The following is a 26,957-nucleotide window of genomic DNA, read 5'->3' as shown; positions in this document are numbered from 1 at the left end:
AATCTTATAGCTATCCCTGTGGAAAGGAAATAACTTCAAATTACCGGAATATCCCTTTAAATAAAACATGTCCAGTTTTGATGGGTATTTGTTTTATTTGACAATGCAATCATGCAAGGTTTTGGTTTTCAGTATGATTTCTGCAAGATTAAGAACCAAGCATATAATCAGCAACACATGTAGGCAGATAGGATAGCGGCATGTAGAAGAATTTGGCATAGGGGCCCGCAGAATAACGGGTCCATGGATGTACAGCAGTCAGGGCATGTTCCATACAGTCTGTAACAATTGTAAGTTTGCTGCTACTCCGTGAGCAGATTTCTTCGAGGAAGTTACAATCTGTGCAGAGAAAATATGTTTTGTTTTTTTAATAAGTTTTATCCCAATATCAGATAGTAACATAAAAATTTCTTGTGAAAATGATATGGTGAAAATTGAAGGTTAAAAGGCATCTGTTAGCAAATTTATACCTATGAAACTGGTTGACCTGTTGCATGTGCACTTGGCAGCTGGAAGTATCTGTGTTGATCCCAATGATAGGCAGAGCGCCATACAAAGGGGTGAGGCTCTGTACTGAGGGCGTGAGTGTGTCTCAGTCTCCTGCAAGCCAACTTTCAAATGTCGGCAAGTTTGTTTTTGCTGTGTTTTTGGCACCCTTGTTGATCTATGACAGAATAAATGATTACATTTCACATAAAAGCAGCCATCCTTAAAGCTAGGGCTACTTGGACAACGCAGCGTCAGACCGTACATCGCAACTCGTGAATGTGCTTGCGCTGTGACCCACATTCACTTTCACTAGTTGCGATGCAATCCAAAAAGTGCGAACTGCGGAAAATGAGAAAGGTTTGACTGCAATAATGCAATTCTGTGAATAAAGCATTAAATGGTTTGTCCCACGAAAAATATTATACAGTTTTCGCACCAGCTCCTGGATCTGAATATATTTGTAATTGCATGTAATTAAAAATGTTGTATAGCCACTGAGTTATTCAATAAAATGTACCGTATTTTCTGGCGCATAAGACGACCCCCAACTTTTCCATTTAAAATATAGGGGTTGGGCTATACTCGCTGTATACGACTACAACTGCCTGCCCAGCCCTTCCTGTCTCCAAGACGATCTTCTCCAGTCCAGGGAACTGACCATGGCAGCCAGGGCTTCAGTAGCGTCCTGACTGCCATGGTAACCTATCTTTTTCTTTTCACATTCCAAGTTTCCCACATAGGAACTACTAGGGGCTGGGAACAGATGGTGGGTCCATTTCCATGGGGGATCTGTGGATGGCACTGTTATGGAGGGGATCTGTGGATGGCACTGTTATGGAGGGGATCTGTGGATCACACTGTTATTGGGGGGGATCTGTGGATGGCACTGTTATGCAGGGGATCTGTGGATGGCACTGTTATGGAGGGGATCTGTGGATGGCACTGTTATGGAGGGGGGATCTGTGGATGGCACTGTTATGGAGGGGGGATCTGTGGATGGCACTGTTATGGAGGGGGGATCTGTGGATGGCACTGTTATTGGCCATCCACAGGAGTATACATTTATAAACTGTAATCCGTATCCTGCAGTAACTTTAACTTTAAATGAGCACTCATCTCTTTACAACCTTACACTCAGCTCCAGTAACAGGCAGTGCGGGCTGCAGCGCTCACTCACTGACGTCATGTGCCTGCGCCGCCTAGTGGGAGGAGCAGGTGCGTGACATCAGTGAGTGAGCGCCGCCTGCACTGCCTGTTATCGGAGCTGAGTGTAAGGTAGTAAAGAGATGAGCGCTGATTAAAAGTTAAAGTTATACGGATTACAGTTTATAAATGTATACTCCTGTGAGCGACGGGGCCGGTGTAGCGTAGCGCAGGACAGTCAGAGCGGAGAGCGCTGTGACTTCTATTGCGGCCAACCTTGCTTATGGGTGCAGGTAGGCAAAAAGAGAGTTTAGGCATGCTCAAACCCCGTCACACCAGGCACGGACCACGCCGAGAACCACAGCGTTAGGCCTCATGCACACGACCGTTGTGTGCATCCGTGTCCGTTGTTCCGTTTTCCGTGATTTTCTGCAGACCCATTGACTTTCAATGGGTCAGTTGAAAACTCAGAAAATGCACCTTTTGTCATTTTCGGATCAAAGACAGTAGCGATCCTTACTCATGACAAATGAGTAAGGATCGCTACTGTATTAGATCCGAAACGCGTAGACTGGACTGCAACTGGCTTTTATCTGCACTGAAAAATAAAGGTAACATTTTAACCGAGGTGGACCTTTTTCTCTTGCTTATGGGTGGCACTGGCCCTGTATATTCTAACCCCCAGGCAAGTGTCCCCGTCACCATGGGAACGCCTGGGGGTTAGAATATACCATCGGATCTGAGTTTACCCTTATACCCAGCGTATAAGACGACCCCCGACTTTTGAAAATAATTTCTAGTGTTAGAAAGTCTTATATGCCGGAAAATACGGTATATGTATAGTGCCACTTAATTTCTTATTTCTGCTCACTGAGATGGCTGCACATGCTCAGTTTCATCCTTTAACTGAATCCTGAGCTGTGATAGGAAGAGCATGGACACACCCGCTGAGCTGTGATAGGGAGAGCATGGACACGCCCCCTGAGCTGCAGCAGAAAAGACACTCCCCTGAACTGTCAGCTTGATATAAATCTAGCAAAGCAATGAATGTGGAGATTTCTGGATCCATGTGAGGTACAGGGCTGGTTCTAGCTTTGTTAGAAAGGGATTCTCATGTACAATATGATTTTTATTTTTACATTATTCATGGGATAACCCCTTTAAAGTTTTTTTTTTTCCTTTTATTTTTACTTATATAGGGCAGAATGGGTTTAAACAAAGAAGCATTACCTTACTAATACCCCGCTGCTGCTGCTGTTCTGGTGCCTACCTGGTCTCTGCTTGTCTTCACTTCCAGATGTCTCCAGTAGGGATGAGCAAACCCGTTCGCTGGGTTCCGCCAAACTTCAGGTCAAAGTTTGGGTTCGGGACCCAAACTTGACCCCGAACCCGGACCCCATTAAAGTCAATGGGGACTCGAACGTCACTTTTTTATTTTCCGTTATAACATCATTATAACGGAAAATAATAGCTTTCTTAAGACAGAATGCAAAATGAAATGGCCATTGAGGGGTTAAAAATAATTGCAAAAAACCTCACGTCATCCACTTGATCACCCAGCCGGTATCCTCTTCATTCTTCTTTCTGCAGTACCTGCAAAAGGACCTGCGATGACGTCATCGGACTCACCACGTGGTGAGCGTGGTGACATCATCACAGGTCCTGCTGAATGAAGATAGAAGAGGATACCGTCTGCGCGATCAAGTGGATGAGGTGAGGTTTTTTTAAATTATTTTTAACTCCTCAATGGCCATTTTATTTAGCATTCTGTCTTAAAAATGCTATTATTTTCATGTTATAATGGAAAATAATAAAATCACCTGAACACCGAACCCTTACTTCAGTGAAAAAAATCCGGGTTCGGGTCCAGGTACCCGAACTTTGCAGTTCGGGTTCGCTCAACCCTATTCTCCAGGCATTTACCGTGGCAATGGTGGAGGATCAGTGAGATGAGATGTAGCATTCAGTGATCTTGAAGTAAGCACTTCAATGTGAGTTATTATACTAATAGGGAGTCATTTATCAAAATATATAATTTATGATTCGGCGCAGGCATCATCATAAATTCGGCGCACCTCTGGCAGTCCATGCGACAGGAGTAAAAACTGCTCCAACCTCTGACTGGAGTCGTTTTTCACCACGTTTCCAGGTGTAAATGTTAGCAAATTTGCTGGCTCCAATGTTCTGGCCCGGCCCTTGCCATGCCCAAGGGGCGAGGACGGCGTAAAAACATCTGTGCTACAAAATATTGTCAAAAACTGGCGTCAAAATGTTTGTAAATGACCCCCATAGTCTCTCATTACATTACATTAGGTTGACACATTGCAGCCACATTGCACTTGTGTTCCATTTTTTTCTACGGTTCTCTATAATCGTGGCAAGCCAGCAGCGTTTTTAGTGTGATATTGGAAAACTGTGGCAATTATGGTTCTGTTAACAATCAATTTAAGAGCTCAAGCACACGACGTATGTATTCTGCAGTCCGCAAAACACGTATCCACAAAAAAAAAAAAGGATGACATCCGTGTGACATCTGTTTTTGGGGGATCTATTGTAACAATGCCTTTCCTTGTCTTCAAAACGGACAAGAATAGGACATCTTCTATTTTTTGGAGGAATAGACTTGCGAACGTACGGATACGGAGTAATTTCTGTTTTTTTGTGGCCCAATTGAAATAAATGGGTCCGCATACAGGCTACAAAAAAACTAACGGATACGGACAAAAAATGAAGTTAAGTTAGTGTGCATGAGCCCTAAGGCTGTAGACTAATGTATTATGCAGCATGCGCAATTTTGCACCACAGTGAATGAACTCAGTGTTTATTTGAAAAGTTGCTTTAATACCACAGTACTCATAGACTCCCCATAGAGTGGATCATACTTACAGCTGTGATAGTAATTCTCCCCATAGTCATTTTTTAGATTCATGGGAATTTTCTTCCATATGTTCGTAACATTTTCTTTTAGTTGTGAAGAATTCAAAATTTCAGTTTTAAAAAAGTCAGGAGCAATGATGGAGACTTTGACTCCAAATGCTTTGAGCTCCCGTCTGCAATAATGAGAGAACAATGCTGTGTGTGAAACCATTATATTTCAAGTTCTAAAAGTCTGTGATGATTAATTTCAAAATCAACTTCAATAAATCCACATTTCAGATTTTTAATTTCAAGAATCCCCCCCAAAAATACCAGGCAGTGCTAGACAAATATGTTATAATAAGTTCTAATATAAATCCTAGAAATGGGAGAAGAAAGGAAATTGTCCTCTACTCTATATTGTCAATTCATGAACCTTCTGTGTCTGGAACCAGGTCTCCAAGATGTGTCAGACTTACACCTGATGGCCTGGACGTTGATCAGACAATATTAGGAGGTAGTGTTAGATTCTACAAGTATCTACTGGTGGATTCAGGATTTATGCAAGGTTGGACTTACAGATAAGGAGCTGAAGCTTAACCCTGGGTTCACACCTGAGCGTTTTACAGCGCGTTCAAACGCGCTGTAAAACGCTCAAGACATGAAATCCAATGCTTCCCTATGGGAATGGTTCACACCTGGGCGTTTTACAGCGCGTACGAACGCGCTGTAAAACGCCCGACGCTCAAACAAGTACTTGAGCTTCTTTGGGGCGTTTTGACGCGTGTTTGTGGCCATAGGACACTGCAGTCAATGACACAAACGCACGTCAAACGCGCGTTTACTATTACAAAAAACGCGCATAAGAACGCGCGACAAAAACGCGCGTAAAACGCGCGTTTGCGCAACGCTCAGGTGTGAACCCAGGGTAAAGGGTTATTCTGGTCGGTACAAGTTATCCCCTATCCACAGGGTAGAGGATAACTATCATATTGTGGGGGTCCTACCACTGGGACCCCCACGATCAGGAGGATGGGGGCCACGTTCCCCCTACAGGCCCCTTGCTGCACCCGTAAAATGACCGTAGTGGCCGGTCGCACATGTGCGAAGCCGCGCCATTAATTTCTATAGTCGTTCCGGAGATAGGTGAGCTCTGTACTAGGCTATCTCCAGAACTCCCTTTGAAATGAATGGAGCGGCCCCGCACATGTGCGACCGGCCGCTTCAGTCATTTTAGGGGAGCAGCTTGGGGCCTGCAAGGGGGACAGGTACCCTGTTCTCATGATCGGTGAGGGTCCCAGCGGTAGGACCCCCACCAATCTGATAGTTATCTGCTATCTTGTGGATAGGGGATAAATTGTACCTACTGGAATACCCCTTTAATGCCTAGAGAATGGCAGTGCAAACCTCAGTGGTTTTATTTGAAATCTCTAAACCCCCAAGATGACATCCTTCACAAACCAAACATGAGCATGGCTAGAATCAGAATATGCTTCTAATGTAACCCACAATTAAATGGGCTATCAGTGAAATATTATCCTCAGAATATAGACTGGTAGAATTTATTATGGCTACATGTATTTTCATGTTTTTAAAGGGATGTTCCAGGATAATGAAAATAATTAAAACTCACCTTTCAAAACACTGTCCTTTTCAGCTCTGTGATTCCTAGTAGTCCCTGCTGGACTAGTAATGACAGGGGACCATTCTTGGTCATGAGGCCACTGCAGTCGGTCAATGGCCTCAGCGGTCACATGTGCAAGAACAGTACACCACTTTTGAGGCTCAGCAGTGGCTTGCTGTTCCAGCTCTTATGACCACTGAGGCCACTGATTGGCTGTAGTGGTCCAGTGACCAAAAATGGGCCACATTCCTTACCGGTCCAGTGGGGACCATGGCACTGGAATGCCCCTTTAATGTACTCAGGGTGACAAATTGTATCATCACACATGTTTTATGATGCATCACAAAAACTATTTTACCTTAGGGAGTCTGAAAAGGCTTCAACCCCATACTTAGATATAGAATATCCACCTCCACACAGTGCGTGCCTTCCAGCAATGCTAGACACATTCACAATGCGTCCTTTGGATTTTCTGATCAGGGGGAGCAAATTGATGGTTACATCTACCATCCCTAGGATATTTACATCTACAATTTTACGGAAGTCATCCTTCTTCAGCCATTCATTAGGGCTCACTGGGATTAAAATGCCAGCATTATTTACTAGTCCCCAAAGACCTGTAAAAAAAAATACATATATATATATCCATGAAAAAAATTCAGGAATACAAGGCCTCTTCATATGCCATGCTAGGGCATTAGAATTTCATAATGAATAATAATAAAATACTGTAATGTCTTTTATAGTAGTATATGTGCAACATATACTGTACTACTATAAAGACATTACAGCTTTTTTTTATTGCCTTTTTAATCAAGAAATAATCCATTTAGTTATGCACTTATGGACTATATAATGCAAGTATTATTATTAGAGCGATATTACTGCATCTAATATAAGCATAGGACAAATCCTTGCATATCTTTTATAGATTTTTTTATTGATGTTTATTTTGATGATTAGTTTTATATATCCAGCAAGGACCCTGTTGAGAGTGTTTTAGCAGCAATAAATGTTCATATACAGTATATCAAAACTGTGTGTATTTTCTAGGTGGGGGTGTGCGTGCCAATACATTATATATTTAATTTTTACGTCTCCGTTTTCTAAAAGCCATATTTTTTTATTTTTTTTGGGCGATTGTCTTATGTAGGGTCTCATTTTTTGCAGGATGAGGTGATGCTTTGATTGGTACTCTTTTGGGGCACATATGACTTTTTTGATCGCTTGGCACAGTTTTTTTTTCTACGGTGTTCATCTGACGGGGAGGATTATGTTTTTTTTTTTATATAGAGCTGGTTGTTACAGCCACAACGATACCCAATATGTCTGTTTTTATTTATTTTTTCTATTTTTTTTTAAAACTTTATATGTGTATATTAGGGGAAAGGGTGTTTTTTTTTTTTACTTGAAACGTTATTTTTTTATTATGAAAGTCTGTGGGACTTCAACTTTTGGTGGTCTGACTCCTCCTACATGTGTAATACACTGACAGTTGCCTAAGAGACCCAGCCTAAGGGTCTGGATCTCCTAGTTTTAAATTAGAGGGGCAAAGGTTTAAAAGTAATATAAGGAAGTATTACTTTACTGAGAGAGTAGTGGATGCATGGAATAGCCTTCCTGCAGAAGTGGTAGCGGCAAATACAGTGAAGGAGTTTAAGCATGCATGGGATAGGCATAAGGCTATCCTTCATATAAGATAGGGCCAGGGACTATTCATAGGATTCAGATATATTGGGCAGACTAGATGGGCCAAATGGTTCTTATCTGCCGACACATTCTATGTTTCTAGGCTTCCGTAGGAGGCATGTCCTGATGCCTCTGCAATGCCTTAGACTGCCTTATCGCCTATCGGGTCCCCGTCTGCAGCACGGGGACCGGATGGACACCCTTACCCACCGCAAACACCTTCTATGCTGCGGTAAGCGCTGACCGCAGCATAGAAGGGGTTAATCTGCCGGCATCGTCTTTTACAGCTACGCCAGGCCCCTGCACTGATTGGGAATGTACCACTTCGTTGTCCACCTGATCAGCATGAAGTACTAGTACGTCAAATTGCGGGAAGTCAGTGTAGGATTTTTTTTTTGGTTGTTGCTGCCCCCAGCTTTAATAATGCCCCATGTAGGCCCCCAGCTAAAATAATTTCCCCCATAGTGTAAGAATTTTTTTTTACTACTCCCAGCTTTAATAATGCCCCCTATTTTTGCCCCAGCTAAAATAATGTTTTCCGAGGTGTAAATATTTTTTTTTATAGTGCCCCCAGCTAAAATAATGTCCCCCATAGTGTAGGATTTTTTATATTTTTTTTTACTGTCTCCAGTTAATGTCTCCCATGTAGGCCCCCTGGTAAAATAATGTCCCCCATAGTGTATGATTTTTTTTTTACCGCCCCCAGCTTTAATAATGCCCCCAATGTAGTCCCCCATCATAAATAATGTCCCCCATAGTGTAGGAATTTTTTTTTTTAATGTCCCCAGCTTTAATAATGCCCTCAATGGAGGGCCCGATCTTACATAATTTCCCCCATGGTTTAAATAATGCCCCCATAATGGCCCACCACTGTTTTCTTTTGTTGATTACAAAAAAAAACTAAAAACTAAAAAACCTCACCTTATCCACTTGCTCGCGCTGCAGCAGTCTCTTCTCTCTTCACTGAACGGGACCTGCCGAAGGTGTGCGATGAAGTCACTGCGCACTACCACGTGATTACGTCACCACGCATATCGCAGGTCCTTCGGCAGGTTGTGCTCAATCAAGAGAGAAGAGACTGCTGCACCGCGAGCAAGTGGACGAGGTGAGGTTTTTTTTAACCCCTCCTGGGTAAAGTGTACTATTTCTAACGGCCGTTAGACGAGTGCACTCCTGTCAATCGGCCGTTAAAAAAGGTCCCATTGATTTCAATGGGTCAATCTGAACGTGAAAACAGACAAAAATCTCCTATTTTTGGACGGACGCTATTCACTGGCCGTTAAAAGAACGGCCATACGAATAGCCCTATAGACTTTCATTGGTGCTAAAAATGGCCGTGTGACGGATGTTACTTAGATGGCCGTCACACAGCCATTATGCACCTGGTTTTGGCTTCAAAAACTGTAACAGAAAACCTGAACTTGTTAACCCAGCCCAAAACCTCTGACAGATTAACTGAATAATACTGATAATCTAGTTGCAATGCTGCCTGTAAATGGGAGGGGTATATTAGCAATGCTCCAATAGTGAATTCCTGAAGCTGATTTGCCTGAATCAGGAAAAGCAGCCAAGTGCAATGATCTGAACGACTCTGAGAAGGGCCAAATTGTGATGGCTAGGCTACCGGTGAGAGAATCTCCAAAACAGCAGGTATTGAGCGTCTTTTATTAAAGACCGACATTTTGTACCAGTCTTTCATAAACTCTGTGCTGCCGGGGGATAAATTTAATTTATGACGAGGCGCAGCAGGTTGGGCGCCTAGATTGAAATCTACGCCAGTCCCTAGCTGGAGTAGATTTCAGTTATCATTTACACCAGGTGTAATTGATAATGAATGCGCTAGGGTCGATGCCCCACCATGCCCCCGTCACTCCCCAGTGGCGAGGGTGGAGCATGGGTGTTTAAAAAGTCCGAAAATGTGGGTGTTCAGCTTTTGTCAGTTTCAGGTGTAGGTGGTCATAGTATATAACCCCCATTGTGTTGTTCTCTCGGAATGCAGCGAATGCAGTGAGACCCACGTGCAGCCTTCTTTCTTTTTCCTGTTCTTGAGATAGGTGCATAGCCCATCTGTGGGACCCGCTCCTATCACACATTTATGGAATATCTACAGGGTAATCCATAAATGTCCAGATGGGACAACCCCTTTAAAGGGGTTGGTCCATTCCCATTGTAATTTGTCAAAATGCCAAACACAGTCATGCTCCATACAAGCATACATGACTGTATACTGTCCCGCAGCCGTTCTAATGGAGGCCCCTGGCTGCCCCAGGTTCAGTGAGGTTAACATACTCACCTGTCATCCTCTGCGTCCATGTGCCGCAAGATGGCGCCTCTGGCTGTTCCCAGGTGCCTTTTTTTTCTGTGCACAGACTGAATGGAAACTGGACACATCTGGTGGATTTGCAGACAGTGGATTCTGCACAGGACGTGTCCATTTGCCGTTGAGCTCCTTCACAGAAGGTGCCTGGGAACGGCCAGAGGAAGCAGTCGCCGCCATCTTGAAGCCCATGAACACTGAGGATTACAGGTGAGTATTTTTACATATATACATATTTTACAGTCTGGTATTACCTTTGTCAGCCACAATGTCAGCAACCCACTTGGCAGCCTTAGTCACACGTTGACTGTCCGTAACATCAAGGATTACAGTTTGCAGTCTACTGGAGGTCTCGTCCTTTAACGCCTTAGCTCCTGCCTCGGTTAAACAAGCCGCCAGGACCTTCATTCCTCGCATGTCCAGCTGTTTAGCTATCTGTCTTCCAAATCCAGTGTCACATCCAGTGATGAAGACATATTTATCTGAGAGATTTCCTAGGATCTGACTCTGTCTGTACCATCTGTACATTAGGATCAAAGCCAAGAACACCAGCAGAAGGAGCCACATGACTGCGCTGTAAGACATAATCCACACTGATTTTATTGAAAATTGCATATCCATGATGGTTTACCATAACTTTATTATTATTATTTTTTTGCAGTTGATGTTCTCCCCTGCAACGATATCAGCCCTATGGGAAACTGCACTAATATTGGTGTGGTGGAGAACAGGCACCATTATTGCATATTCCTTTTCTGGAAACAATCTTAGTGCAGGTTGTAATATTTTTTTTTTTCATTTTATGTGTTCTGCTTAACCCCTTAAGAACCCTGTGATTTTCCATTTTTGCGTTTTCGTTTTTCATTCCCTGCCTTCCCATAGTTCTAGCTTTTTTATTTTTCTATTCACATAGCCTTACAAGGGCTTATTTTTTGCGGGACAAGTTGTACTTTCTAATGGCACCATTTACGGTTTCATACCATGTAGTAGGAAGCGGAAAAAAAATTCCAAATGGGGTAGAATTGGGAAAAAACGCAATTCTGATTTTTATTTTTTATTTACACTATACACTATGCGGTAAAATTGACCTGACTAATTTTTATAACCATATTCTGACCTCTATAACTTTTTTGTAGTTATGTGTACGGGGCAGATTTTTTGCGGGACGATCTGTTCTTTTCAGTGATACCAATTTTTGAAGTGACAAAAAATGACAAATTGGCTGTTTTTATTTTTTCCCCCTGTTACGCCATTTTCCGTATGCCATTAATATTGTTATATTTTAATTGTATGGGCATTTTCGCAAGCAGCGATGCCCATGATGTTTATTTTTTTTATTGGTTAAGTATTTTTATTTTATGGAAAGGGCGGTGATTTGAACTTTTCATTTTTTTTAATTTATGTTTTATGTTTGTAAAAACATTTTTTAAGTCACCTTGATTGCCCATTGTGTTAATTGATGACTATATAGCCCTCATTAAACACTTCATTTGCACTATACCAATACAATTCTGCCACCTAGTGGCCTGTATTAGTATTTTCCTGAAATAGGCACCGAAGTCTGCTTGAGCCTTCGGGCTATTTCAGAGATGCAACAGGTTCCCCGTTCTCAGTCTGGGAATGCTGTTACTGGAGTGGAAGCGAGCAACTTCCGCTTCTGGACTGCGAAAATGCAGTGGTTATTTGACCATCGCATCTGAAGGTCAAAATGCATGCGATTAGCCTTATGGCAGATCGCATACATGTGCCGTGGGTCTCTGCTATTTAAAATAGCAGAAACCCGGCTGCTATGGCGCTCGCTGCACGTGCGAGCGGGCACCATGTTTAGGGACCGGTCCCTAATAGGACCTTAAGCGGTTAAAGGGCAAATGAGGTAATATTGCCACTGAAAAATATATTACTCTATATTTCTCTCTGCTATACATTTTCAACAGAACGTGCATACCACTGAACTTTTGAAAGTCCAAGCAGGGACAAGATCAGCAGCATGCTTAGAACACTGTGGCCGATTTTCTCACTCTAAGGGCTCATTCACACAACCATATAAATGGGTCCAATCCATTCTGTAGTGTGCGGACCCGTTTATTTCAATGGGGCCGCAAAAGATGCAGACAGAACACAGTGTGCTGTTCGCATCTGTAGTTCCATTCCGCAGCCTGGCAAAAAGTACAGAGCATGTTCTATTCTTGTCCAAAATCGCGGACAAGAATAGGCATTTTCTATATGGTGCTGGCCCTGTGCGTTCCACAAAATGCGGAACGCACACGGCAGGTATCTGTTATTTGCGGATCCGCAATTTCTGGACTGCAAAACATCGTGTGAATGTACCATAAGCCACACCTCTAACTTATCTACACAAGTCCAATCCCACCCAGTCCCTTTTGTGCCCCCACATAGTAGGTATGCCCCTGCAGTGTTCCAGTGCCTAAGTGATCAAAAATAGTGCCAGATATGTAATGTGATAGGTTTACGAAGTTTTGTGGTGCTATTTCCTTCTTTATTTCCTTCCAAACTGTTGTCTACTGAATTATAGGGTTAATTACCCTCCAGGTCTGCAATATATGGGCACTGGCCATGTGCACTCTGTGCTGCAAATATGGACTTTGAATGGGTCTGCGATTTGCAAGACATGGCGAAAAATGGGATATGTCATATCTTTTGAGTAGCGGAGGCACAGATTGGAAGCCGACGGAAACACTTCTGTGGGCTTTTGGGTCCATGTCTCCGCACTGCAAAGGATAGGACATATCCTATCTTTTGTCGTATTTTGCAGATCACGGACTCATTCAAGTCAATGGGTCTGCATCACACAGCCAGTGCCCGTATATTGCGGACCACCCTTGGGTTCGTCTGAATGAACCCTTAGACTGTTAGTGGTAGCGTGAGCAGCTAATTTGCTTATGCAGTCTTGTGGCAGTAACAGTCAGCCTTTAGGCATCTAGTGAAGAGACCAGGCCGCACCCCACAAAGTGAATGAAGATCAGCATCCTTATAAGGGTTAAAAGGGTACGGTGCAAAGATATTGATGACCTATCTTCAGGTCAGATCAGCAGGGGTCCGACTCCTGCCGCCCCCAGTGATCAGCTGTTTGACGGGGTAAGGGACGGTACGTTGTAATTAGACTGTGCTTCCTCAACAAGCGAGATGACGAGACACAGGTAATTTTCAAACAGAAGCATCATTGCCTCTTCAAACAGCTGATCGGTGGGGGTGCTGAGAATCTGACCTCTCCGATCTTATATTGATGTCATATCCTGAGGATAGGTCATCAGTATCTTTGGACTGCACAGCCCCATTAAGCAGCTATATAAAGATGGTTTATGTGAGGTAATCTGTAAATGCACAAGCCTATAGACTTCACAGCATTTGGCCAGGTCTGAAGGTCCAGGCTCCTGGGCATACCCAGAATTGCTGCACTCATTCAGGTATAATGTAAAGGCTTTTGGCCCTTGTTCTTGCTGCGTGAAGAAGAGCCTGCACCGCTGTAGGAAGTACAGACGGATTATTGGACTTTTGGCCAATCCCTCTGCTGAACTAGGAAGTATAGGACAAAATATTTGAAAGTGCATCTGACTGTGCAGGGAGCTCCTGGACTTGACCTAGTAATTCAGCCTCCATTTTATGAAAGACTAACTGAAGGACCCGGCTTCGCACGGGTATATTTCATCTATTTCATTTATGTTTGTGTGTGTTGTTAAAAGATATCAACATTATCCACTATAACAATGACATCTTCAGTACCCCGCCCTTTAACAGTGACCTCCACAGCCCCAACCCCTTAGCACTGACCCCCCCCACAGTGCCGTGTCTCCTTAAAATGGGACCTCCACAGCAGCCCACCCCCTTAACTTTGACCTTCACAGCAGCCTGCCCTTTAACAGTGAGTTCCACAGCACCCCACCCCCTTAACAGTCACCTCTACAGCACCCGCCCCTTAAAGGGAACATGTCACCTGAAAAAGACAATTTACACTAATCACAGTACCTTAAAGTATCTCTCATAGTGTGCCCAAAGATGTATTCATATCTTCTTTCTGCATTGTGCTATCTCATAAAATCGACTCGTGCTGAAGTCACAGGGGCAGCAGCCTCCTTGACTTAACCGTTGGATAAGCCTGCCCCTATGCCGCTCCTCCGCATATTGATGGACATTTTTCCCTGTAGCCGTGACCGCACTCTTTTCGCACATGCGCGGAGAGGCTGGTGCTGCTACTAGGGGGTCATACCATGTGGGAGTAATAAAGCCCACCATAATGCCCCCCAGTAGAAATAATTCTCCTTATAATGTGACAAAAACTAACCCCTTGTAATGCCCCCAGTTGAGCTAATGTCATGATATTGCCCCCATAATGTGCCAGTATAAAATACCCCTATATAGTGCCCCCAGTAAATGCCTCCATAGTGCTCCTCTCCCCCCTTCCTCTTAGTGCCCCCCATAATGTACCAGTATAAAATGCCCCAGTAGATGCCCTCAGTGTCCCCCATAATTTGCAAGTATTAAATACCCCTTCTTAGTGCCCCCCGTAGATGACCCCATAGTACTCCTCTCCACCCTTCCTCATAGTACCCACAATAATGTGTCCCAGTATAAAATTCTACTGTACAGAGCCCCCCATATAAAACACCCCATCTTTGTTGCCTCAGTAGATGCCCCTATAGTGCCCCCAATAATGTGCCAGTACTAACAGCCCCCCATCATGTGCCAGTAATGACAGCCTCCCCCTTGTGCCAGTAATGACAGCCCCCCATTATGTGCCAGTAATGACAGCCCCCCACTAATGTGCCAGTAGCCAGAGACCCACATTATGTGCCAGTAGCCAGAGACCCCCATTATTATTATTATTTATTATTAAAGCGCCATTCATTCCATAGCGCTGTACATATGATAAGGGGTGCACATACATAACACAGACAATTGCACTAATCATAAACAAGATGAGTTACAAACTGGTACAGAAGGAGAGGGCCCTGCCCGTGAGGGCTTACAATCTACATGGTATGGGAGAAGGACACAGTAGGTGCGGGTGAAGCTGGTCATGGCGGTATAGAGGCAGCAGGGTCACGGGTTGTAGGCTTGTCTGAAGAGGTGAGTTTTCAGGTTTCTTTTGAAGGATTCCACTGTAGGTGAGAGTCTGATATGTTGGGGAAGTGAGTTCCAGAGTATGGGGGATGCACGGGAGATATCTTGGAGTCGATTGTGGGAAGAGGCAATAAGACGAGAGGAGAGAAGGAGGTCTTGTGAGGATCGGAGAGTGCGTGTGGGGGTGTATCGGGAAAGTAGCTCAGAGATGTAGAGAGGGGACAGGTTATGGACGGCCTTGTATGTATTTGTTAGTACTTTGAAGTGAATTTGTTGGGCAATGGGGAGCCAGTGAAGGGATTGGCAGAGGGGAGAGGCAGAGGAGTAATAGGGTGAGAGGTGGATTAGTCGGGCAGCAGAGTTGAGGATAGATTGGAGGGGTGCGAGAGTGCTAGATGGAAGGCCACAGAGGAGAATGTTGCAGTAGTCTAGGCGGGAGATAATGAAGGCATGTACAAGCATTTTCGCTGATTCAAAGTTAAGGAAAGCACGGATGCGGGAGATGTTTTTGAGTTGGAGGCGGCAGGTGGTGGAAAGGGCTTGGATGTGCGGTCGGAAGGAAAGGGCAGAATCCAAGATCACTCCAAGGCAGCAGGCTTTGTTGACTGGGGAGAGTGTGCAGCCATTGATCATGATAGATAGGTCTGTTGGGGGGGTTGAACAAGATGGGGGAAAGATTATGAATTCTGTCTTATCCATGTTAAGTTTAAGAAAGCGAGAGGCGAAGAAGGATGATATAGAAGATAGACATTGTGGGATTCTTGATATTAAGGTGTTGATGTCTGGACCAGAGAGGTAGATTTGTGTGTCGTCAGCGTAGGAGTGATACTGAAAGCCATGGGACTCTATGAGCTGTCCCAGGCCAAAAGTGTAGATAGAGAAGAGCAGGGGTCCTAGGACAGAGCCTTGCGGGACACCAACAGAGAGGGAATGAGACGAGGAGGTGGTGCGGGAGTGGAAGACGCTAAACATCCGGTCTGTGAGGTATGATTTGATCCAGGAGAGGGCCAGGTCAGTGATGCCAAGAGATGAGAGAGTTTGCAAAAGAAGGGAGTGGTCAACAGTGTCGAAGGCAGAGGACAGGTCAAGGAGAAGGAGGACAGAGTATTGTTTCTTGGAGTATTATGTGCCAGTAGCCAAAGACCCCCATTATGTGCCAGTAGCCAGAGACCCCCATTATGTGCCAGTAGCCAGAGGCCCCCATTATGTGCCAGTAGCCAGAGGCCCCCATTATGTGCCAGTAGCCAGATACCCCCATTATGTGCCAGTAGCCAGAGACCCCCATTATGTGCCAGTAGCCAGAGGCCCCCATTATGTGCCAGTAGCCAGAGGCCCCCATTATGTGCCAGTAGCCAGATACCCCCATTATGTGCCAGTAACCAGAGACCCCCATTATGTGCCAGTAGCCAGAGACTCCCATTATGTGCCAGTAGCCAGAGACCCCCATTATGTGCCAGTAGCCACCAGTATTGTACACACAAAAAAAACCAACACTTATACTTACCTCCTTGGCAGCGATGCGATGCAGACCTCTTCTGGCCTGTGTACCGCACTGTATGGCTCAGGCGGCGCGATGACATCATCGCGTCGCCTGCGCCGGCCTCTGATAGGCTGCCGGCCTAGTGCCTGCAGCCTATCAGAGGAAGGGAAAGGGACACGCCTCTCCCTCCCCTGCCTCAGCACAGTCATCTGTATCACTGTCCTGAGGACGGCGATACAGGTGACTATGGAGATGAACGCTTCCACAATGGATCATCTCCCTGTGCCCCGATTTCCAGGGGGGGGGGCACTTTCCCCGCCTTGCCCCCCATGCGGACGCCCATTCCCTTAACAGTGACCTCCACAGAGCTCCGTTCCCCTAAAATGTGATCTCAACAACAACCCGCCCCCTTAACAGTGACCTCTACAGCACCCCGCCCCTTAAAGAGGACCTTTCACCTGGGAAAATATTGTGAACTTTGTGTCATGATCTGTACAGCGGCGCCCAAGGATCTCACTGCACTTACTATTATCCCTAGGCTCCGCTCCGTTCTCCCACTATGTCCTCCGGTATTTTTGGTCACTGGGTTATAGTAGGTGGAGACTTAGGGGACTTGGCTATAGTAGGAGGAGACTGCCCTTGTTCTCCTGGGCGTCTTCTTCTCCCAGGCTGTAGCGCTGGCCAGGTTTTTTTCTCCCAGGCTGTGAGATCTGCCTTGCAATTGGCCAGCGCTACAACCTGAGAGATGGAGACGCCCAGGAGAACAAGGGCAGTCTCCTCCTACTATAACCAAGTGACCGAACATACTGGAGGACATAGCAGCAGAACGGAGCGGCGCCCAGTGCAGTGAGATCCCTGGGCGCCGCTGTATATATCATGATAGTTCACAATTTTTTGCCAGATGAAAGGTCCTCTTTAACACTGACCTCCATAGCTGACCGTCCCCTTAACTGTGACCTCCACCGTTCCCTATCCCCTTAACAATGACCTCCACAGAGTCCCACCCCTTTAACAGTGACCTCCACAGCGTCCGCCCCTTTATTAGTGACCTCCACAGTACCCCGTCTCCTTAACAGTGATTTCCACAACACCCTACCCCCTTAACCGTGGCCTCTACAGCAATCTGCCCCTTAACACTGATCTCCATAGCAGACCGTCCCCTTAACTGTGACCTCCATAGCAGCCTGCTGCTGGGGTGGCCAGAGGTCCGGTTTTAGGCAGGACAGTCCGGCTTTCAGACTCCCTGTCCTCCGTCCATTTGAACAGCTCACTCTTAGACAGCAGCACTGTGCTGTCTATGCGTGAGCTGCAGGGAGAAAGTCACCCTCTGTCCCACCCCTGCAGCTGACAGAAGTTGATTTTTACCTTCCTTTTTTTTTATACCCGTTGGCTGTGGAGTGGGCGTGGCCTAACCAGGTTGGGGGCGTGGTTTTGCGGGGCTTGGTGGTGGGGGTTTTAAGTCTGTCTTTTGAGGGTGGCCTGAATGGCCACCCTACCTGCCCCCTCAACTGTGACCTGCACAGCACTTTGCTCCCTTAACAGTGTCATCCACAGTGCCCTGCCCCTTTAAAGGAAATCTGTCACCAGGATAATCGCAGTGGCTAAACCAACCTCGCCACTGGGTTTTGGAGAGGCCACAAGGAAGCAAGGAGTAGCAGATGCCCACTCAACAGCTGGGGACATACAGAACCGAGCCAGGCCCCAAGATTCAACAGGTCCAGTATTGGGTTGTGGTTGGACTGCCAGACTAACTCAGGTACTGACCGTGAGGTCAGGTATCTGGTTAGTCTTCCCTGGGAGGGGGAGATGTGTGGCTAAACCAACCTCGCCACTGGGTTTTGGAGAGGCCTGTTTACCAGTCTCTTGCCTCAAGATTATGGCCCATACTAACTTTTAAACCCCTGAAACTATTCAAGTGAATTTTGGATAGGTTTGTCCCCAAGTTAAACTGGTTAAATTGATGTAAGTTATATGTATGTACAATGTAAACTCACAAAGTTGTAACAATTTATAATAAGTGTAACTTGTCAGCTTGGGAGATAGTTGAGTGGATAGACAGAGGGGAGGAATATGCTGGGTGTGCCATTGTGTGCCATTGTCCCATTGTGTGTTTAAATGGTGATGTCTGTCCTGTTGTCTCCACCTGTGTATTGTTCATTTCCCTTTGTCCTGAGAGATAATTGGATTGCTCCTCGGTTGTCTCCAGAGCAGAGAGATGCATTGTGGGGATGTGTTGTATCTGTCCTGTGTCGCAGTCTCCCTTCTGGTCCCCTAGGGGCGTGAACGATTGGTTGCTGTACTTACATTGTATGTGTTGTAATATATTGATTGGTTGTATTTCAAAACCCTGTGGGCAGTACTATGTTGGTGGTTTGTGAATAAAAGAGGTTGTACGTGAAGTACAGGCAGTTCCTGTTTTAACCCTCAAAGTGAAGTGTCGTCTCATTCTTGGGGGAGGATTTATGGTATGCTGTTCCAGTTTGACTGCTAGGAGCGAAAAGGGGAACACAAACCCCTCTACACGGGTGCAGATGAGACCGCGGGTTCGGTGCCAGTCCTACAGGGATGCTGGACGGTTGGTCCAGATCTCCAGCCATCTCCGCAGGGATACCAGGAGGAGGAGGTAAGCAAGCCCTCCCCTTCCCAACTACTTCCCAACCGAGTTCTGGGGGCAGGGGATGAGCCTGCGATACCCACTGATCTCTCCAACCGAGTTCTGGGGGCAGGGGATGAGCCTGCAATACCCACTGATCCCTTCCCAGCGGAAGAGCTGGCATCAGGGCAGAGAGCCGCTAGCCTCTGCTTCACCGACCCCCTTGTTACAGGACTGGCTTGTACCCCCCTCACCCCAGCAGAAGAGCTGGCATCAGGGCAGAGCGCAGTCAGCCTCTGCCCTCCCCTATCCTCTTGTCCAGAGGCTGACTCGCTACCGGCTACCCCAGCGGAAGAGCTGGCATCTGGGCAGAGCGCAGTTGGCCTCTGCCCTCCCCTATCCTCTTGTCCAGAGGCTGACTCCCCACAGGCTACCCCAGCAGAAGAGCTGGCATCAGGGCAGAGCACAGTCGGCCTCTGCCCTCCTCTATCCTCTTGTCCAGAGACTGACCTCCCACAGGCATCCCCAGCGGAAGAGCTGGCATCTGGGCAGAGCGCAGTCGGCCTCTGCCCACCAAGTACCTACAGCTCCAAGTTGGAGAACCACAAGGAAGCAAGGAGTAGCAGATGCCCACTCAACAGCTGGGGACATACAGACCAGAGCCAGGCCCCAAGATTCAACAGGTCCAGTATTGGGTTGTGGTTGGACTGCCAGACTAACTCAGGTACTGACGTGAGGTCAGGTATCTGGTTAGTCTTCCCTGGGAGGGGGAGATGTGTGGCGAAACCAACCTCGCCACTGGGTTTTGGAGATGCCTGTTTACCAGCCTCTTACCTCAGGATTATGGCCCATACTAACTTTTAAACCCCTGAAACTATTCAAGTGAATTTTGGATAGGTTTGTCCCCAAGTTATACTGGTTAAATTGATGTAAGTTATATGTATGGACAATGTAAACTCACAAAGTTGTAACAATTTATAATAAGTGTAACTTGTCAGCTTGGGAGATAATTGAGTGGATAGACAGAGGGGAGGAATATGCTGGGTGTGTTTCTATTGTCCCATTGTTCTATTGTCCCATTGTGTGTTTAAATGGTGATGTCTGTCCTGTTGTCTCCACATGTGTATTGTCGATTTCCCTTTGTCCTGAGAGATAATTGGATTGCTCCTCGGTTGTCTCCAGGGCAGAGAGGAGGAAACCATGATGCATTGTGGGGATGTGTGGTGTCTGTATCCTGAATGGCTACATATCTGTCCTGTGTCGCAGTCTCCCTTCTGGTCCTCTAGGGATGTGAACGATTGGTTGCTGTACATACATTGTATGTGTTGTAATATATTGATTGGTTGTATTTCAAAACCCTGTGGGCAGTACTATGTTTGTGGTTTATGAATAAAAGAGGCTGTACGTGAAGTACAGTCAGTTCCTGTTTTAACCCTCAAAGTGAAGTGTCGTCTCATTCTTGGGGGAGGATTTATGGTATGCTGTTCCAGTTTGACTGCTAGGAGCGTAAACCTATTCGTATGGTTTCCTATTCAACTGTCTACAGCATTCATATGCTTGAGAGGATTTATATGCTTCTTCGGTTCAGTGATGGTGGTGTCTGCCAGAGTGCTTGGAGACCTCAGGAAACGCTAGGAGCATCCATCAACGGAGGTACTCAGTCGGGGTGCCAGGTGATCCGGTACAATCGCTATTGAAGTAAAGCCATGGCTTAATAGCACTTAGTACCTTATTTCCAGATTTGCCTTTGTTTCACCAATAGATGTTTTCTATCTTCTGAAAATCCAGTTTATTTGTTATGCAAATGAGGCAGTAAGGTGCCAAGAGGGGCCTCCTGCTAGTGCCCAAGCCTGCCCTCATGCTGGGAGCAGGGAAAAGGGGGGCAGAGTTATGGCTTGAATCTGATGTAGAAGGGGTGGGTGGACACATTGTGGCAGGAGACATGCCCGGGCTCCTTCCTGCAAGAATGACGCCCCTCTTGGCACCTTACCAGATAAACTGGATTTTTAGAAGATAGAAAACATCTATTGCTGAAACAAAGGTACATCTGGAAATAATGTACTAAGTTCTATTAGGCTAAGGCTTTACTTGAATAGCAGTCTATGATAAATTCCTCCTCGTGTTTGCTTCTTGAACTGGCTACTTTGCTCCATATTTACAATTTCCTTCCTACTAGCGCCACAGTGTATAACGCAGGCGTGCCGGACTGCAGACACTGCCTGGCAGTTTGGGAGTCTGTCTTCCTGCTGAAGCAACATAGCTGGTTTAGTGCTCGCTCCCCCCCTCCCTTGGGGGGGGGCAGGGTAATAGGTGAAGACACCACCCCTTAGAGTTAATAAAAAGGAGCGTCATCCCTGTGTCTTGCCTCTTAGTCTCCGGCACCTCTGGAAGGAAGCTTCCCCCCCCCCTCCCTCCCTTTGGTTATTGTTCCGATGTTTTTGCATGTTTCTTTTCAGTTCTGATTTAAGTCACAGCTGGAGGTCGGAGGATTACAAGAGTTACAACGGAGGGGAAGGCGGACTTGCGCACCAATGTTTGGTGTGGCATAGCGCTTCTCGCACTCCGGGGACCGGCTTTGGGCCGGGCAGTTTATAGTTGATGGTTATTCTTAAAGGATTGAGTCTAAAATAATGAATAAGAATAACGCTGTGACCGACCTTTCACCCACAAAAATTTGGCTGTTAGTGTCTTTTTTCCAGGCAGAGAGACAGGAGTTTGTGTGAGGTGTGTCAGTTGTCTGCAGTCTTGCACCTCACTGCTACCAACATCAAGGGCACCCCACTTCCAAAAGACGGGAGAGGGTGTGCAGGTGTATGCAATGAGCCTTGCATGTAAGCTAAAACCAAGAGTGGGTTCAAAACATGAAAGAGGTGCAAATGTTTCCTTTTGCTGGTTTAGATTTAATTCCTGGTTCTTCTTACAAATATCGGTATACAATACAGACCAAAATATGCAAGTGTAAATTAAGTCTTACTGTTAAAAATAAGCTACGAAAAAATGTAGTCAGTAATATAAAGTACTCTATATATAAACAATAAAAAAGAGAAAATACAATGAAAATAGTATCAATGCATAATTTTCACTATTAGATAGAAGTCCCAGCTTATTAAAAGCAAAGACACTTTGTGGTTTCCAAGTCTATACACAATGCTGAACAGTATTATTTCTGCACTTATATAGCTCTAATATATTCTGCAGCATTTTACAGACATTGGCATCAAGCTGTCCCCAATGGGGCTCACAATCTAAGGTCCCTATCAGTATGTCTTTGGCGTGTGGGAGGAAACCGGAGAACCTGGAGGAAACCCACGGAAACATGGGGAGAACATACAAACTCTATGCAGATGTTGTCCTTGGTCGGAATAGAACCCAGTATAACTATTATAAAAGGTGCAGCCGTATAAAAGTCACTTACCCCTTGAGATGTATTCTTTTTCTGAAGTTATAAAATGTATGGTCCTTTGCTGTTTCAATGACATAGGCAGAAAGTTTTCAGAGGGAGGAGAGAAGGGCGAGTCTGCTGAATTGGCACAAATCAACTTGGAAATATATTTTTAATCTGTTAACACAGTGTGTGCTGGAATATATCAAGTCATGCTTATCAAAGATTATACTGTATAAACACAGCAAAGCCACTGAAGTGTATTAGGTGCCAAGACTGAACTGAAAAATGGAAAGCAAACTAACTGTTGATCAGGGCCGTCTTTAATATTGATTGGACCCTGGGCAAAAATTTACTTGGGCCTCCTGGATCCAGCCTTCCCACACCCTAGCAAGCAATCACACCCTCAACCACAACACACACACAAAAAATCCACACATCTGGTAGAGTACAGTGAATGACTGTAAATACTTCCAGTTCTGAAGACTCCAGCGGCTCAGGATCAGTGCTCTGGGCTCAGGCTGGAAGTGGGCACCGCTCTGCAGGAAGGAGACCAGGGCTCGGCTCACCCTAGTGTTACAGTGCACCCCAGCACCCCACAGTATGCAGTATAGCACCCTATAGTATACAGCACCACACAGTATGCAGTATAGCACCCCACACTATACAGTACCCCACAGTATATAGTAGAGCAGCCCACAGTATACAGCACCCCACAGTATACAGTAGAGCAGTATAGCACCTCACCGTATACAGCACCCCAAACTATACACGATACAGCCCCTACACTATACAGTACAGCAGTATAGCACTCCACACTATACAGACCCCCACACTATACAGGCCCCCCACACTATACAGGCCCCCCCCACACTATACAGGCCCCCCCACACTATACAAGTCCCCCCAGTATACAGCCCCACACACAGTATACAGCCCCACACAGTATACAGCCCCCCACACAGTATACACCCCCCACACAGTATAAAGGCCCCCAGAGACTATACAGGCCCCCACAGACTATACAGGCCCCCCACACTATACAGGCCTCCCCACAGTATACAGCCCCCCACAGTATACAGGCCCCCACACAATATACAGGCCCCCACACAGTATACAGCCCCCCACACAGTATACAGGCCCCCACAGTATACAGGCCCCCACAGTATACAGGCCCCCACAATATACAGCCCCCAACAGTATACAGCCCCCCAGTATACAGCCCCACACAGTATAGAGCCCCCCCCACAGTATACAGCCCCCCCCACAGTATACAGGCCCCCCACAGTATACAGGCCCCCCACAGTATACAGGCCCCCCACAGTATACAGCCCCCACATAGTATACAGCCCCCCACACAGTATACAGGCCCCCCACACTATACAGCGCCCCCACAGTATACAGGCCCCCACACAGTATAGAGCCCCCCACAGTTTACAGGCCCCCCACAGTATACAGGCCCGCCACAGTATACAGGCCCCCCTCAGTATACAGGCCCCCCACAGTATACAGACCCCCCACAAACTATACAGGCCCCCTACACTATACAGGCCCCCCCACAGTATACAGCCCCCCACACAGTATACAGCCCCCCCCAGTTTACAGGCCCCCCACAGTTTACAGGCCCCCCACAGTATACAGGCCCCCCACAGTATACAGGCCCGCCACAGTATACAGGCCCCCCTCAGTATACAGACCCCCACAGTATACAGGCCCCCACAGTATACAGGCCCCCACAGTATACAGGCCCCCACACAGTATACAGACCCCCACAGACTATACAGGCCCCCCACAGTATACAGTCCCCCCACAGTATACAGCCCCCCACACAGTATACAGGCCCCCCACAGTATACAGGCCCCCTGTAAGTTACATTCAGAGATTTTAAATACCGCCATTTGGTGCACCAATATTGAATTCAGGCCTACACTGGTTCAGGCCCTGTGAGATACACCCTCTACATACAGGGGTTTGAATCAGGGATTTGAAATACAGACATTTGAAATGCAGCCATTTTGTGCAAAGATATATTTACTTCAGGCCTACACTGATTCAGGGCGTGTGTGATCCCCCTATACATACAGGAGTTTGATTCAGCCATTTGAAATACAGCCATTTTGTGCAAAGACATCTGTAATTCAGGCCTACACTGATTCAGGGCGTGTGAGATCCCCTCTATACATACAGGGGTCTGATTCAGCCATTTGAAATACAGCCATTTTGTGCAAAGATATATTTACTTCAGGCCTACAGTGGTTCAGACCGTATGAGATACCCCCCTACATACAGGGGTTTGAATCAGGCATTAGAAATACAGCCATTTGAAATACAGCCATTTTGTGCAAATATATATTTACTTCAGGCCTACAGTGGTTCAGGCCGTGTGAGATCCCCCCTCTACATACAGGGGTTTGATTCAGCCATTTGAAATACAGCCATTTTGTGCAAAGATATATTTATTTCAGGCCTACACTGATTCAGGGCGTGTGAGATCCCCCCCTACACATACAGGGGTTTGATTCAGCCATTTGAAGTACAGCCATCTGAAGTACAGCCATTTGAAATAAATACAGCCATTTTGTGCAAAGATATATTTACTTCATGCCTACAGTGGTTCAGGCCTTGTGAGATACCCCCTCTACATACAGGGGTTTGAATCAGCCATTTGAAATACAGCCATTTTGTGCAAAGATATATTTACTTCAGGCCTACACTGATTCAGGGCATGTGAGATCCCCTATACAAACAGTGGTTTGATTCAGCCATTTGAAGTACAGCCATTTGAAATACAGCCATTTGAAATGCAGCCATTTTGTGCAAAGATATATTTATTTCAGGCCTACACTGGTTCAGACCGTGTGAGATACCCCTCTACATACAGGGGTTTGAATCAGCCATTTGAAATACAGCCATTTTGTGCAAAGACATATTTACTTCAGGCCTATGCTGGTTAAGACCATGTGAGATACCCCCCTACATACAGGGGTTTGAATCAGGCATTAGAAATACAGCCATTTTGTGCAAAGATATATTTACTTCAGGCCTACAGTGGTTCAGGCCTTGTGAGATACCCCCTCTACATACAGGGGTTTGAATCAGCCATTTGAAATACAGCCATTTTGTGCAAAGATATATTTACTTCAGGACTACACTGGTTCAGACTGTGTGAGATACCCCCTACATACAGGGGTTTAAATCAGGCATTAGAAATACAGCCATTTGAAATACAGCCATTTTGTGCAAAGATATATTTACTTCAGGCCTACAGTGGTTCAGGCCTTGTGAGATACCCCCTCTACATACAGGGGTTTGAATCAGCCATTTGAAATACAGCCATTTGAAATACAGCCATTTTGTGCAAAGATATATTTACTTCAGGCCTACACTGGTTTAGACCGTGTGAGATACCCCCCTATATACAGGGGTTTGAATCAGGCATTAGAAATACAGCCATTTGAAATACAGTCATTTTGTGCAAAGATATATTTACTTCAGGTCTATGCTGGTTCAGACCGTGTGAGATACCCCCCTACATACAGGGGTTTGAATCAGGCATTAGAAATACAGCCATTTTGTGCAAATATATATTTACGTCAGGCCTACAGTGGTTTAGGCCTTGTGAGATACTCCCTCTACATACAGGGGTTTGAATCAGCCATTTGAAATACAGCCATTTTGTGCAAAGATATATTTACTTCAGGCCTACAGTGGTTCAGGCCTTGTGAGATACCTCCTCTACACAGGGCCGTCTTTAATATTGATTGGACCCTGGGCAAGAATTTACTTGGGCCCCCTGGATAACGCCCCCCCCCCCCCGCACTTTGCTGTACTTGCTATACAGCAGCACTTACCTGTCACATCGAGGGCCTCCAGGTGACGTCTCCTCTCTGTCATCATCTTCTCTGTAGATCTTCTCCACTCGGTCTGGACAACTTCTCTCAGCCGCCTCGTCTCTGCAGAGTGTGACACACAGAAATCTTAGCTTCCTCACATTCTATCATTTTCCCCCAACTGGAGTCCTCACAGTGTTATCCTGCTGCTTGCTGTGCCCCCCCAACCCCCCCCCCCCTCAGGGGTGTAGCTATAGGGGGTGCAGAGGTAGCAGTTGCTACCGGGCCCAGGAGCATGAAGGGGCCCAAAGACACTTGTGCCGCATAAGAAGACACACAAAGCACTGAGGGAAGGGGGGCCCAAGATGAACTCTTGCACCGGAGCCCATGAGCCTTTAGTTACGCCCCTACCCCCCCCCAATACCTCCAAATACTATCCTGAAGAAACATTACTGCCCCCCATAGTAATAGTGCT

The 26,957-nt window shown here is 46.0% G+C and overlaps 1 protein-coding gene across 1 annotated transcript; it reads right to left on the bottom strand.

Annotated features, from left to right (window-relative positions):
- Window positions 1-75: 75 nt before the first annotated feature.
- Window positions 76-22,903, bottom strand: LOC122932765 (retinol dehydrogenase 7-like). The gene is made up of 5 exons (XM_044287363.1): window positions 22,686-22,903; window positions 10,373-10,692; window positions 6,471-6,729; window positions 4,519-4,682; window positions 76-339 (listed from the first exon to the last, which is right to left on the bottom strand). Exons 2-5 carry the CDS (start codon window positions 10,683-10,685, stop codon window positions 149-151), a joined length of 927 nt encoding a protein of 308 aa, XP_044143298.1. The 5' UTR covers window positions 10,686-10,692; window positions 22,686-22,903; the 3' UTR covers window positions 76-148.
- Between the last annotated feature and the right edge of the window lie 4,054 nt (window positions 22,904-26,957).

This window comes from Bufo gargarizans, chromosome 3 (genome assembly GCF_014858855.1).
Source record: "Bufo gargarizans isolate SCDJY-AF-19 chromosome 3, ASM1485885v1, whole genome shotgun sequence".
NCBI lineage: Eukaryota > Metazoa > Chordata > Amphibia > Anura > Bufonidae > Bufo > Bufo gargarizans.
Note: the sequence above shows the minus strand (reverse complement) of the source record. Positions and strands in the feature narration are given on the sequence as shown.

Coding starts and splice junctions, on each gene's coding strand:
- LOC122932765 (XM_044287363.1), bottom strand. CDS start 10,685: ATGTGGCTCCTTCTGCTGGTGTTCTTGGCTTTGATCCTAATGTACAGA. Junction 6,730..10,372: donor TGACATTGTGGCTGACAAAG/GTAATACCAGAC, acceptor TTTTTTTTACAG/GTCTTTGGGGACTAGTAAAT. Junction 340..4,518: donor GGAGAATTACTATCACAGCT/GTAAGTATGATC, acceptor TTCTCTGCACAG/ATTGTAACTTCCTCGAAGAA.